The 15,757-nt window shown below is 40.7% G+C and overlaps 1 protein-coding gene across 1 annotated transcript in view; it reads left to right on the plus strand.

The window, feature by feature from the left end:
- Window positions 1-11,803, plus strand: part of SUSD1 (sushi domain containing 1) — a 55,505-nt gene extending 43,702 nt beyond the window's left edge. Inside the window, exon 14 of the mRNA XM_063294971.1 lies at window positions 11,557-11,803. Within this exon, the coding sequence (XP_063151041.1) occupies window positions 11,557-11,564 (8 nt within the window). The 3' untranslated portion in view covers window positions 11,565-11,803. The remainder of the gene's footprint in view (window positions 1-11,556) is intronic.
- Window positions 11,804-15,757: the final 3,954 nt, after the last annotated feature.

Raw genomic sequence — 15,757 nt, forward strand, 5'->3', positions numbered from 1 at the left:
TTGGTTTGGCAAATTCCCAAAATTTGCAGAATTAAAGAATCCTTGGGGGGTACCCCCATGCCTTTGTGAATAATGAAGTATTTATTCACTCACTCCAATGAGGGTTAGCGGTATTGGAATACTGACTGATTTTGAGAAACAAAACCAAAACTAATGGAAAGAAGAGTGAAAGAATCTGGAAAAGGAAGGATTTGCTGGTAAGATGCTGCTACACTGCAAAGTTTTGTAGCTGAGAAGAGCCTCTCATTCCTTTAACTTTTTAAGCGGTTTGGGGGAGCCTTAGAAGAAAGCCCGGCTTCCAAGGCAGGAAGGTGTAGTTCCCATCAGATCATGAACATGCACAGCTTGCCAAGAGCTACACTTCAAAAGGAGTGAGCCAGAGTTTTAAGGCCTGCTGAGATTAAGACACCTATTCTGTCCTTTAACAAACCCCTCTCAACATTACCAAAAAAAAAAAAAAGGCCAAAACGATATTCTGCACTACATTTTTGTAACCCTGCTCTAGGGGAGGAAAGAGGAGGAGAGTGAAGCCATTAGTGGACAGCTAGGACCACTGAATGGAACAGAGCTTAACACAGCAGAGAAGCTGCACACAGAAAAAGAATATTATCTTAAATAGCTTCAATGAGCATGTTAGAGAAATACAGGTTATTGATCTTACACACTTAGCCCACCCAAGCATAAAGAATTACACAGTTAGACAAAGTAGGTTCAAAAGTAAGTAAAAAGAAATCTTACTGATTTATTTGGTCCACTTACATCCATCTCAGAAGAAAAGTTGATTATTCTGGTTCTTCTTTCTTTTCCCTAAACTTAATTTACCCTCAGCCCTCATTGCTGCTGAAGGCTATGTGGAGAAAGGGGGAACCTTCTGACTCTAGGACCAAGCATGTGGCTGAAGATGGAAGGAGCTGCAGCTGCATGCTTCTTCCCAGAAGGTAAAGAAGGAGGAAGAGGAAGTAAGGAATGTGGGAGGGGCAACAAATAGCTTCCTCCAGAAGCACATGGAGAATTTGCATCCTAAAAGAACTCATCCACATGCTAATGAGGCATGCTGATTTGCTGATACCTCCAACAGAGGAGGATCAGAAATGAGGCAGGATAAGAATTATTATTGTTATTGTTGTTGTTATTATTGTTATTATTTAACTTGAATGATATTGGAGCCCTCTGAGATTTGATGCCCTGACCTTGTGTCCAGTAGTACAGTCTTAATAATTCATGACTGGGGACATAAATCATAAAACAGTCCTCTCTGCTGTTTTTCTCCCTATTTGCCATCTTCAAACTCATAAAGTTCATTATGATACTTTTATTCCATCCTTTTCTAAGGAGCTGAAATTGATATGCTGGATTTGCCTCTGCTGATTTTGTCACTATCATTAGGAATTAGATCAAGCATGTTGAGTGATCTGCATGGCCAAGAGAGATTTGGAAACACCCCTCCCCTCCCAGTTTTTCCTAGTGGTCCTCTTATCAGTACCTTGAGATACTTTGCTAACCACTCTTGAAGGACAAGTCTTCATGGCACAGCCTTTGCTTCATCCCCAGCTCCAAACTGAGGATACCTAATTTCATATTTATCTGATTGGGTGTTCAAATTGCTTTTTCCATCTTTTGATTGAAGCCTTGCTATATGCATGATTTGTGGTGCTTTGGAAATGACCATGGTGATGCTGACATGAACTGGGATCTGTCCAGTCCATATTGGCTGCTTCTGGCTCTTGCAAGCATATGCCCTCTACTTTGACACTGGTGACTGTACTGGTGACTGCCCTCCATGGCTATTTTGGCTTGGGTAGCAGAAAAGATCAGGTAACAGGCAACAGCACTGGTCAGGCATTACACAGGCCTCCTATCTACAAGGGTAGATAAATGCCTCCAATTGACAAGCAGCTGAACAACTGAGTGATTAAGAGATTGAACAAGAGCATGAGAGAAAGAGAGAGGAGACAAAAAGAAAGAACAGATGGAGCTGATGGTGGAATGGGCAGTGCAAACCATAGAGTGAGCAAGAGAGAGAGAGTGCAAGAGAAGGATGGGTGCAGGAGAAAGAAGAGCGAGTGAGTGAGCGAGCAAGAATGAGACAGAGAGATGGGTGACATGAAAGACAGACTACCAAGCAACAGCGGGTTGAAAGAAGTGAGAGGACAAGTGAGGGAGAAAGATGAATGTTCAAGGAAGACTGAGAGCGAAAGGAAGTGAGAAAGCATCATCTGTAGGGTGGGGGGTGAAGAAAGTGATTTCCACAAGAGAACATCACCTGCTTCACATATGACAACTAGGCTGAACCTCCATAGCTTCTAAACAGTGATGGAGCCCCCTTGGCTTACAGGAGCAGCAGAAGTCCTACCTTAACTTTGGAGGATAACTGAAAAATTACTTATGCTTGGTGGGCTCCATCAAGACAGCAGCAGTACCTCAAACTGCCTTTTGTCAAGTTCAGGGAGGCATAATATCCTCTGTCAAGGTTGCACCTCCCCAGGGGCTACAGGCAGGGATATTATCTGTCAGGTGTGTGCAACATTTGAGAGATCAGGGGCCTCATTTGGGCCTTATGATCTTCTGAAGAGGCGCAAGTGGCCTTCAGGTGTCACTATGACGTCACCAAAAGCAGCTGGGGTAATCTATGGTGTGATTTTATTCTGGGGAGCGGTAGTACTAATATGGGAATGGGAGCAGGAGACATCTAGGAGATAAACTGTTCCTATCATCACCCTTAAAGCCTTCAAATCCCCCCAGAACAGGACCCCACTGCAGTTTGACTATTGTGTGCTGGATTTGATGGTGCAATATGGAGGGGTTGGGGAGACAAAATCGGGGTGCTGGCAGGTGTGTTGTGGATTGTCAATCTCTATTACACATGATCTTCCTGAATGAATGTAGCTCCGTTGTTCTGAGGAGGTCTCTTTCCCCCCAGCAAAGCATCCCACAGACATGTTGTAAGGGAACAGTGCCTGTGGGACTTAATTGAAAAGTTTTGTTACGCTTTCCTGGTTAGACTTTTTTGTTTGTTTTTACAGAAGGAGAAAGCATTGGGTCTGCTTTTAATTTCAATACAATATACATTTCAACTGGTATTTTACAAGGGGGATGGTGGTTTGCAATAAGATGCCAAATGTTTCAGGGTTTCAAACTGCTAACAACACATATCCAGGACATTTAATTCCTCCTTTTTGAGTCTTCACCCCAAAAAGCTCTTGGCATTCTCCCGTCACAGTCCAAGCTAAGTCATCAATTGGGCTTTGGGAGATTTTAATCCTTAAGATTTTTTTTTTTTTTTGCCTTAAAGTATTGTTTGTACTGTGAACCTTGGGCTTCCTCCAAGTTCGTTGACACTTTCCTGTTTGTATGATTATGCAGTTTTGGCTACAGAATGATCCACATTAATATCTACACTTTAGAAACATTGGGAATGATATTTATGCTTCCCCTCCCTGTAGGAATTGATTGATTGATTGATTATGTGCCATTAAGTCGTTTTCAACTTCTAGCGACCATATAGATGGATTTTCTCCAAGACAATCTATTGCTAATGTGTTCTTTTGAGTCTCCCGATGGTGCACTAATCGCCACTGTAACTTAGTCTATCCACCTCACTGCTGGTCATCCTCATCTTCTCTTTCCTTCCACCTTCCCCAGCATTACAGGCTTTTCCAGAGAGCTAGATCATTGCATAATGTGCCCAAAGTATGATAATTTGAGCCTGGTCCTTTGTGCCCACGGTATTCTCAGGAGTTTTCTCCAACACCAAAATTCAAAAGCGTCGATACTCTTCCTATCCTGCTTCTTTAAAGTCCAAGTGTTGCTTCCATATAGTGTCATGGGGAATACCATGGCTTGCATGATTCTGATCTTTGTAGGTATAGACACATCACACATCTGGATATCTTTTCCAAGGCCTTTGTGGCTGCTCTATCAAGTGCTAGTCTGCGGTGTATTTCTTGACTGCTTGTCCCTTTATTATTGATGGTTGATCCTAAAAGGCAGAAGCTACCCACCACTTCAGTATTTTTATTCCTATAGCTTTAAAATTGAAACCAACCAACCATCCATCTAAACACACTAACTCTGTGTTGTCCAAGAAAAAAAGGCAAGATAGGCACAGCCACCTTACTTTACCCTGGTGCACAAGGATGTATGGAGAAATATTTCTGTGCACACCAAGGAGATGGGCAATACCCATAAGTATGGTAGCCCAAGTGTGCAATGGGCTGAAACCTCAAGTGTTTAAATCATTTTCTTTCTTTCTCCCCAAGGGTGACAATTCACTCAAAGAGGCTTTGTTGGCCATCAACCCATGCATTTCTGAAGCTTTTACAGGAATTAATGAATGGTAAAATGGTGATGGTGAAACACCGTTATCATTTTCAGTTCCATGCTGAAATCCATAGCACTGTAGTCACACATGTCTAATTTTGTCAGGTCTACGGCTTACAGGGAAGTTCCATCAGTGTTCACAATGATTACCTCCAAGATGGCCATTAGCAGAATGTTCTTTGGCCCTGCCCACAGGTCACATGACCTCAGCTGTCTATCGCTTAGCTGGATTAATGTAAATTAACAAAAATGCCTTTGTTCCCTTCCACAAACATCAAAAACCTTGCTCACATTGCCCTCTCCCTCACAATATATCATTTGTCTATATTTCTCTTTTGGTTTGCATACACACTCTCTCTCTTTCTCGCTCACACATACGCACATTCTTGACACAGCAGCTCCATGGCTGTAGACAGCAGTATACTTGCACAAAGAAGTTCTTTGGAGTGCAAAATGTGGTGGCATCATACTTAGCCTGCTTTTCTGAATCCCTTTTGAACGGTGGTAATAGAGGTGGGATGAGTTTTAAATAATGCGTATAGAAGCATTAAGACATTGGAAGCCCAATGAGTAGGATAGTCCATTTCTCAGGGTTGGGGAGCAGGGAAGAAAATTGGCTGCCAATGCTGAAGTGTCCTAGGTTCCTACAGAAATGTAGTGCTGAAACTGAGGACAAGGGCAGGAGAGGGGCATGAAAACGTGGCTGCAGTCATGATTGTGTAAGTGCAACTGAGGTTCCTAATCTGCAGGCCATACATGTTGGTAACATTGCAGAAAAGTAACAGTTTTTCTTTATTAGGGAGGAACATGTATCAGATTAGATATGTATCCAGCAAGTGGCCAGTAGATGGGGCGTTCTGCCTGTGAACTGAGCATGAAAGCCACAGTCAGTTTTATGAACAAGCTGATGAGGTGGAAGTTGGAAAAACAGCCACACTTTTCATGTGATACGCTGTGAGTCACGGTGATGCTCAGCTGCTGCTTTGGGAAGCTGATATGACTCTGATAGTCTTTTAGTCTCTATCCAATCAGGACTCTTTCTCAGGCTTTGAGCAGTACCACCCTTAAAACAAGCCTTCCCATGCCCTGCTGTAACTAAGGCCATTATTAGCCTTTATGTGTTTCTATCTACAAGATTTCCCAAGCAGAGGGTGTGTATTTATGTATCTGTTTATATCCTTTTACGCACACAGACATTAATCAGCATTACAGTGTTCAACAGAACCAGTCTGAGCACCAGAACTTGGTATATTTCAGCTTGTGCTTCTAGATATAAGAAAAGAAATTATACTAATTTTTACTGTACAGCTTTAATACAACTACAGAAAAAGAAGACAGAACAAAACATGTAAATGCAAATAAAACAAAAGACATAAAACAGAAGAAACGAACAGGAAAAAATACAAGACAATAAAACAATAATTACACACACACACACTACTATAACTAACAGCAAACTAAATCTTGCAGAACAATAATGCCCAGTCTTTCCTTGATGTTGATAACGAGTCAGTTTGTGGGAGTTGGCACCTTTCATCCATAAGATAAGAATGTAAGTCTCCAGTCCTGACCCCATTTACTGTGGAAGGAGTGCCCCTGAGTTCAGATATATATCTGCTGAGTAAATAGGAGAGGCTTTTACTGTATCCATTCATTTATTTGCCATATTTGCTGCTACCATAGGAAAAATAGATTGTATCAGCATGAATAGTTCAGGTGCGGCATTGTTTTATTATACATGCATGCTTCCCAAAATCCCTGGGAGAAAAGAACTGTTTAAAAAATACCTTCTGTCACACTCACACAGATTGTGCATGCCTCACTGAATTTTGTTGGACTCATTCCCAAGAAAGTATATTTTGGACTACACCACTCACCTACATTCAGAAGGTTGCTTTTCACATGTTGAAGCTGTAGCACAGCATAGACTTCAAGAGATTTTAAAAGCTGATCTCTGAACTTCAAGCCTCTATTTGATGGACTCTTGGGCATATACCCAAAGAGTGGATTTCCATTATTAAAAATGGCAAAAATGCTGGTATCTGCAAGTGCTTCTTCTCCCAGTTCTGTAATCTGAGTATGTGTGTGTGTGTGTGTGTGTTCATATACTGCACATGTCATCTTGATGAACTGTGAATCCATAAGTATTAATAAGCAAATAAATCTGCAGTCTTTGGAGTGATCAGTTGACTTCAACTGAACTCATTTCTTCTGTCCCTGCCACTCAGAACTCCCACAATTCCATTGAGATAGAAAACTGTCAGCTGGTTTTCCTCTGAGTTCAAAGGGGAGTACCAATGTTTCTGAACATTTTTGTAATGGCACTATCCACACACAAGGAGGAGGGATCGGTAGGCTAAGGGAACATCCCATTGTTTGCAGAAGTACCTGCAATTAAAAAAAATCCCATCCTAGATAGGAGTGAGGGCTTAAAGTAACTGAAGGAAGGGATAGAAAATTGGGTGGGACAGTATTATGGAATGGAGTGGGATGGAGTATTGTTGAAGAGGCCTTGGCTGACTGGAATAACATGTTGCAGTGTGAGGTAAGTTCATCTGAGTTGTAAATCTGAGTTGTTACATTGATGGCTCTACCTGAACAAAGAAGGATTTGGGCAAGAAAATAATGACAGAAGGACAGGTTTGAGCCTGCATTGTATGAATTAAGAGTGATCAGATATGTAAAGGGATACAATGTTCATGTCAGTGGCCTTAGGGCTGAACAGCCCTTCAAGCAGAATTCTTCAATAAAGAATTGTCATCTTCTCAGAATGGTAATGCCATTGCATGAAAACACTTTTACACAAATTGGATGCAAGAACAATGGGGAATTAACTGCCCCTATTTCCATCTCAAATGGAGGTAAGTAGGGATGTATTCTGGGCCCCCTTGTTTAATTTCTATAGCAACAGTATTGTTTTGGCCTTTATTAAATCAAAATTCCATCCCCAGTCCTCATCCACCGGCCTGTTTCTGTTGTACTCTATGCAGACAATGCAGCTGTTCAACCTATATCCCCTGTTGGCCTTCACAGATGCCAAGGAGCACTAGCATCCTTTTGTTCTAGGAAGAACTTAGAAATTAATTATTAATCATTAATAAAAAGGTCCTACTTTTTACCAAAGTGTTTTGACATTTCCTATAATTGGAAGGAGTCATTTGTTGGGATGGGCAGCCATACCAATTGAATGAATGAATAAACAAACGAACAAATAAATAAATTTAATGATAAATCTATAGAGTAGTTCAAGGGCTTCTAATATCTTGGTATTCACTTCCAACCATCCAACTCCTGAAGTCACCAAATGAATAAGCTTTTGTCCAGAGCAAAGAAACCCTCAATAATATTATCAGATTTTCAAGCCATAAAGGGTTTTATGTGCCTGCAGCAGTAACATTAGTTAAAGCAAAAGTCTTAAGTTTGCTGCTGTAAATTGTGCAAGTCTGTGTATTTAACTAGGACACATCTACCCTGAAAACAATTCAACTTTTTGAAGACTCTTCTTTGTGTCCCTTGATCAACTACATATATACTCCCTTGGCTGGAACTTGGCTGCATTGTTTCTGAGGCTCACCTGAAAGTCTGCGGACTTAAATTTTGATTAAAATAAAAAGTCTGGCCCCAGCCTACACTTTTAGATAGTTAATCTCTTCCTTAAAAAAAAAAAGAGAAAGATTTGTATTTGACTTTTTGTGGGTATCTTCTCCCCTCCCCCACTCTATGGGGTGCAGATAAAGGCTTGACATAGTTTAAATGGGAAGTCTCGGGCTTAGATATAAATACAGAATTTCACATGTCCATTATCTCAAGCTTACATGTCTTCTTTTTTTCATACCTAGGTATTATCATATCCTTCATGCCCCACATAGCAGGGCCTTTACATTTGTGTGATTTGATGCCCTGCCCTTACTGGTTACTGCAGGTAAACATCATATCATTCCTTATCACAAAGAACAAGGTTGAGTCCATATCACCATCCTTATCATTCCTTATCACAATCACCTTTGTGCTCAAAGAACAAGGCTGAGTCTATAGTACATGTGCTATTAGACTGACCCTTATATTACAACTGAGGTCTTGAATTTATTGAACCACTTATTAGTAATCTTCCCCATTTACCATAATCTGGGATTACAGATCATCTTTGCAAGATCAGTGGACTGAAATGTCTAAGAAGGTCACAGAATTTTTAGCTGTAGCAAGAGCCATCAGAAACCAAAGTGTTTGCTCTATTACTAGCTAAGCCCAAGTTTTTGTTTTTCTATTCACTCATTTTTACATTTGTTGGCTGTTCTCCCATTTCTTTTATTAATCAGTGTATAGAAGCTTACTGCTTGTTACAGTATTCTTTATTCAAATTTTATGTATCCCATCATATTGACCTTTGCTAGGTAACAAATGCCACTATTTGCTTGATCTTACTTTCCTTCGATTATTGTACAATTCCACAGATTTTGATTCTTTTGGTCTACGGCCATTTGGCGAATGAATGAATGAATGAATGAATGAATGAATGAATGAATGAATGAAGGAAGGACTGTAAATACGGCCATTCTAGGAAAAAACAGAGGGATGATTCAGACACAAGATGTTATTCTGGGCTGCCTAAAATAGGCTGCTGACCTGTGGGGCAGGAACGATATTCTCTTTTGTTTGCTTGGGTGTTGTAACATTTAATGTCCATTCTTAAGCTCTAGCTTTGGGACTACTTAGCTCTAGTCAGCCTTATTACATCGCCGAGGTAGGAGCAAGCCTACACAGTTATGCAGACCTGCTTTTTGCTTCAAAGGAAAGGATTCATTCTCTTGAACTTGAGCTTCCAGGGAAGGCTGTATGTGCATCAGATATGTGAGGAGTGTACTCCACAGGCTCACAACACAGCTGATAGGTATTCTGGTCTCCACCTGTGTTTAATTTCTGCATTTGGGTAAATAAACTCTACAGTCCAAAAACACCCACCTGTCTCAGTAACCTCCTTCAAAGGATACAGAATTTCAGCTTAATGCTTGCTTCACTGAGTTCTTATTTCTCTTACATTTAAGTAAGTTAAAAGTGGACTGTTCTTCAGTCAATGTAAATGTGATTTGCATTTCCAACTTTAGAAACCAAGTGTGCTGCAGCAATCAGTTTGGAAGATAATGCTCTGAATTGTATCTGTTTCTCTGAAAGAAAGAAGTTTAGAACAGCTCCTTCTATGAATACATACTTTTGACTGAAGTTTTAGAGAGGAAAAAAAGAATTAAAAGAAATTTGGTAAGAATAGGGGGGATGTGGAGAAACATGATCTCCAATCTGAGAATGAACAATAAATCTTTTCTCTAATGCCCAGAGAGACTTTTGATGTTGGAGTATGTGTGATTTCATAGGATCTTAGTTTGCAAATGCTGCTTTTGAAAATTCATGCATCATCATGTTAAAATTATACTAGGACTTCCATATCTGGGCTGCAAAAATCCAGATGACCATTAGATGGCAGCAGCTAGTGACTAGGAACTGATCCATCAACCCCCTTGTAGCTTAGGGTTACCAGATATCTGAACAGGCAAAGGAGGACACGGACAATTGGAAAAGAGGACAAAAGGTGGGGGAGGAGAACCAACTTTCTTGGCATCTGCAACAAAAATTACAGCGAAAATGTACTTATGCTTAAATGTATATGAATGTACTTTTTCCAGCATCAGAAAGACTGGTTTTTCAATTGCAATATTTTTCCAACAAATCGTTATTTTCAAGACCATGTGCTAGCAATAATATCGAATCATAAATGATGCGCTTTTCAAGTCACATGATCTACAGACTCCTGTGATTGTAGATTTGAAGGGGCTGGATTAAAGCAAATTGCTGGAATCAGGAAATGAATTAAATAATGTAAATCTAGGCTATCAAGTCTGTCAACAGATGAGGGAAAGAAAGAAGCAGACAATTTACAAGGTCACAACACATTAAAGTTTGAATGACTGCTGTTATGAAAACTTCTGCCATGATCCTGGAAGCTACAGGGATAAGAACTAAACGTGAACTTGTACCATTAATCTCTCAATGTCTACTTGTGTGCTTCCAAAACCGGTGCTTATAAGTTGCTTAGCTGCCATTCCTAACCAGAAGAGCTGGATTACAGCACAGAAAGCAAGACTGTTAGTGTTCCCTTCTCAAACTAAAACCAGCTGGGAATATTTCCCCCTCCTGCTGAAGCAAATTAACAGCAACCACAACCTCCTTTTGCTCTGATAAACTCTGCATGCTCAGAATCTCCTTTCTGCATTTCAAAAGCTATTAAATAAGAACACTGCCACATCTGCAAGAAGAAAATGGAAGTCAGTACTCAGACTTTATCTGGGAATAAGCACCACTTTCTTGTGGCAAAAGGACCATATTTTGGAAGTGAAATACTTAAATGAGCACGTAATCTGGACCTGCCCAAAGGAGTCTTGAGGGACTGATATTCTATTTATATTGGTAAATAGACAAACTGTATACAAATATTCTATTTATACCCCCAGCTAACAACTTTTTAAGAAAACAAATCAAACATAAATTTACATTAATACTGGAAATACTCTGTCATCTGCCTCCAACATTCCTCATGTAAAGAGGTGGGCCAATTTGCTGTTTCCCTAATCCCTTGACACTCTGGCCAACCTCCCACCCCACCCCAATTGGTAGCCCGTGGACATGAATCATGAGATCCAGCTGGTGTTACAACACTGAGGCTAAAATCTTTCTTTTTTCCTACTTCCCTCCTGCAAAGATTGAAATTTCAATTGCTCTTTGATGCCATTCTGAATGAATGCAGAACAAATCATTTTAGGCGGCTGTAATACTGCAGCCGAAACTGTGGAAATGCTTTTGACATCTGGGAGGTTGGAATATTGTCCTTTGTAATTACAAAATGTGGCTTTCCACATTGTCATTGTTTTGCATCTTGACTTCTATGACAAGGGAGAGTATTTTTCTAATGTGTACCTGTTTTGCTTTATTTCCCCATAGAAAAACAAGAACTTAAGAGAACACATTATGAAACTGTTGCTTTCAATATGCTTCTTTCTACACATCCTGTTACTGTATATTTATGGCCTAATTCACCAAGATATTCTCAGGCAGAAGTCCTCTTGATTGATGGATTGATTATGTGCTGTCAAGTCAGTGTCAACTTTTAGCGATCACTTAGATAACATTTGCTCCATGAAGATCTGTCCTTAACCTGGTCCTCTTATCCCTTCTGTTTATTTTTTGAAGACGCATGACCCAGTGGCAGAAGTGAACCAGGTGCCAGGATGAGAAGTGTGGTTCAACAGGATGGAAAACCAGATGCTGGTCTTAGGGCAGATGGCTGCTTGGTCTCACTGGAATCTGTTGAAATGCAGGTATATAGCATGATTGGACATGTGCTGAAGCCTGGAGGTCAGTAAGGACCTAGAAGATGATAAGGAGGACAAAGGGGAGCAGTGCCATTGTCAGTTCTCGTGAAAATTGGGAATGGAGAATTCTTGAATGGTATATAGCAGGGGTTCCCAATCCCTGCGCCGTGGACCAGTACCTGTCTGTGGCCTGTTAGGAACCAGGCCGCACAGCAGGAGGTGAGCGGTGGGTGAGTGAGCGAAGCTTCATCTGTATTTATAGCCGCTCCCCATCGCTCGCATTACTGCCTGAGCTCCACCTTCTGTCAGATCGGTGGCGGCATTAGATTCTCTGTTAGAATGCAGTCTGAGTTTTGCAGCAACTGTGGGAAAAGTGCTGAGCTCTGCAGCAATGGCAGAAATAAAGTGGACAATAAATGTAATGCGCTTGAATCAACCCGAAACCATTCCCCACCCCCACCCCCCGGGTCTGTGGAAAAATTGTCTTCCACAAAACCGGTCCCTGGTGCCAAAAAGGTTGGGGACTGCTGGTATATAGGCCAAGCAAGGATTACTTGGGATAACACCTTGGGACATAAAGTGGCCTCTTCTTTCATGCTCTGTTCCTTCATGTTTTTCTCCATTAGGAAAACCCTGATAGCCATTTGCATGGGGACTCCTAAAATTTAATTAATTTATTTATGTAATTCCATTTGGACCCCACCCAACTCCAGCTGACTCTGGGCGGTATAAAAAACTACTACAAACCAAAAACATACAGACAGAAAACAAAACAACAAAGACACACCCAGCAAGGGCCCCCGTACAGCTCAATCCAAGGGCTGGAAGAACAACCAGCTCCAAGTCTTTATGGGATGCCATCAAGTTGGGAACTACTGTATATGGATTTCAGGGTGGGAGTCTCATTCCGGAAGGCAGGCCCTGTGGCACAGAAGGCGGGCTTCTGGGGTCCTGATAGATGGTAACGCTTAAGTGAAGGGGCCAGGAGCAGGCCAACTTTGCTGGCACATACCGGCTGGGCAGAACCATGGGAAATAGGCAGTCCCTCAGATACCCAGGCCTTATGCAATGGAGGGCTCTATAGGTAATAACCAGCACCTTGAAATCTACCTGATCTGTCACAGTGTTGGATCATTGAAAATAGCTTGACTCCTAATTTGATGCCAAGTGATGGCACTTTCATTAGAACATATGAAGAGATCTGCTGGATCTAGATTTATATTCTGTGTCAGAGGCAGTTGGGAAGTAACCAGCATGGTCAGGAGCAAGATTTATTTATTTATTTATTTATTTATTTATTTATTTATTTATCAAACTTCTATTACCGCCCATCTCCCCCCACAGAGGGGGGGGGAGATGTCTTTTTTCATACAAGCGCCCCAGCAGCTGGCATTTCAAATATACTACTTATGATTCGTGGGCATATGCTAACAACCCAATCCACCATAAATTTCCCGGGTCCCCTCTTCAAGTTCCTATATGGGAAACCATACACTGAAGAAGAAATGCACTCAGAGAAAGGACATGCCATGAGTATAAATCACCTTTTATTCACAGAAGAAAAAACCTCAAGATCCAATTCATTAACCTTCCATTTTTTGATTACATTATTCTCAAACATTATCTCTGCTGGTGGAGGTTGAGGGGAGCTGTAATTAAAAAAACAAAAACTCCAAAATTGGAAAGGCCCATACTGAAGAAAGGCTGCCTTGGACTTACCATGTGATTCAGGAAATCCAACTATGCCTATGTTTTATCATTAAATGAATTATTAACCTTGTGTCATGAGAAAAAGTGTGTAGCCTCTGGAGTTGAGTACTGCAGACAGTAAGTAAATGTCACATGTTTTCCAACTCTGTGATACCAAATGCATCCAGTAGATGGTGCCCAAGAATATCCAGGGTGACTTCAGGACAGTAAAGTTCCCTCTCTTTTTTTCATTTACAGTATTCATAGTAATCCAGCCAAGAAGTTGTGCTGGGATGGAAGCCAATCTATCAACGCAAAAAAAGTTCAGTAAAGATGCCTTTATGCATGTTCAGTTTCTTTAAACATGGTAAAGTAAAACGGCAAACAACTAATGAAAGAAAAACAAGAATGCAGTTAAAGGGTTTAAGGGTGAAAGCTGAAGATAAATTAGGCTAAAAGCTAAAGGGTGGAAGCTGAAGGTGAATTATTTTCTGTCCTAATATTGAATTGATTTGTTGTTTATCACATGCTGTGACCAAAACCACAACCCAAGTCTCTGGGGACATTGTTCTGCTGGCATAAAGTCCTTCCGACAGGATTGTCTAGATCTTCCACCATATACTACATTCCCTCTCCCACATGCTCACATACACCCATTGCTATCAGCACACAGACATGCCGTTCACCTATACAAAGGGTGTGCAAGTTTTTTCAGGCCAAAAGCAGTGCCTGGCTTTTGAATGGCATGCCAGGATCCAAACTCTAAAAAGGAGGTGGTCCAGGACAAAGATGGGTGGATTTTATGTATAGGTTTAAATTAAAATGAATTAAACCCAGTTCCTTTGATTAATTCCCTGGTATATAAATGTATGAAAGGATCCATTCATTTCACAGGAACCTGATGGCAATTAACAGTCATCATCACAGGCCCCCCCCAAAAAGGAGGAAACCTTGGTTGGCCTTCTGCTTTAGATGTGGAATATAACTATTCTCCTATATTCAACAATACATATTGTATGGAGTTTTCTTCTTGTTTCTACTTTCAGTGCTGCTCTCAAATTGCATCAGTATTACTGGTGCTCCTGTTAATTGCTTGGAGTTGCTTCTGGACCTGATGATGCCCATGGAAGAACACAAGTAATGGCAATAGGCAGGAATGCCTTTTATCAGCTTCAGAGGGCACAAATGAATGTATCCTCAGCTATGCATCAACACTGAGTTATATTTTATACAGACCTATCTTTAAGATAACTTGGAAACTTCAGAATGCAATCACCAGGCTTCTTGTTGGGGCTAAACTGGGGGAGGGGCAACCTGGGATCATGCAGCCTCATGCAGCTCATCAGGTCTTCTCCATTTTGTGGTTCTCAGAGCACAAAATCTTCCTCTCCTAGAAAGAATGTTGGAAACTAATGGCATAATTTTTTGCTCTTTTCAAATGGGAAATGGATGGGGGCTGTAGTGTAAATTCTAAAATAAGCATGACTCTGTTAAGATAACAAAAGAAAAAAGAAATCTCTCTTAAAACCAGCTGTATACGTATGTGTGATGTGGCCCAATCCTCCATACAAGCTTCAATCCCCCTCAAATGTCAAATGCATCATTGGACTAGAGAGATGGATTGTACTGTACCAATTCTGTACAGCTGAACTAGTTGCCAGGATATTTCTAGACCCACCTGAACTGAGTCCAAGTCATCTGAAGAACTGGCTACGCTACAACCAACAGCCCACCCTGCAAAAATCCAGTTAATTACTAGATGGCAGCAAAGGGAGAACTGAACCTGCTAATCTTTGGCAGCCATCTAGTAGTCAACCATATTTTTGCAGTTCAGAACTGGTAGCCATAAGTCATGCCTTTACCAAGATCCCATAGATTGAGCCCCTTGTCTACTAGCCTATCATTTCTCCTTAGTAATATGTCCTTGGTTCCATTTATTGTTCCATTTAAAGCTTTTTAAAACATTTGTCTTCACAGCCTTATAGTTTTGCCTTTTTTTTTTAACTTTTAAATGGTTTTCTTTGGCTATTTATTTGTTTGTTTACATCCTTACATTATGGTATGTATTCAATATATATATATTTATTTATTCTTTTATTTATTCTTCAAATTTCTATCACCGCCCATCTCTCCCAAAAAGGGGACTCTGTCCATCTCACATTTGTCACTCTCAGCGGCTTACAATTAGAACAAACAACACCAAAATATCAAAAAATAAAACAGCCATACCTACTAACGTTAAAAACAATTCAACAATTAAAAGCCTTAGTGTATAATCCCTGGGAGAGCACAGCCATTCAAGTACAGTACAGCCATTTTAGGGGCTCCATACCTCTCTCTGATCTCCAGGTGAGATGGCAAAGCCAGGTATTCAGGCCCTTTCAGAAGGC

Source organism: Candoia aspera, chromosome 2, assembly GCF_035149785.1.
Source record: "Candoia aspera isolate rCanAsp1 chromosome 2, rCanAsp1.hap2, whole genome shotgun sequence".
Classification (NCBI taxonomy): Eukaryota; Metazoa; Chordata; class Lepidosauria; order Squamata; family Boidae; genus Candoia; species Candoia aspera.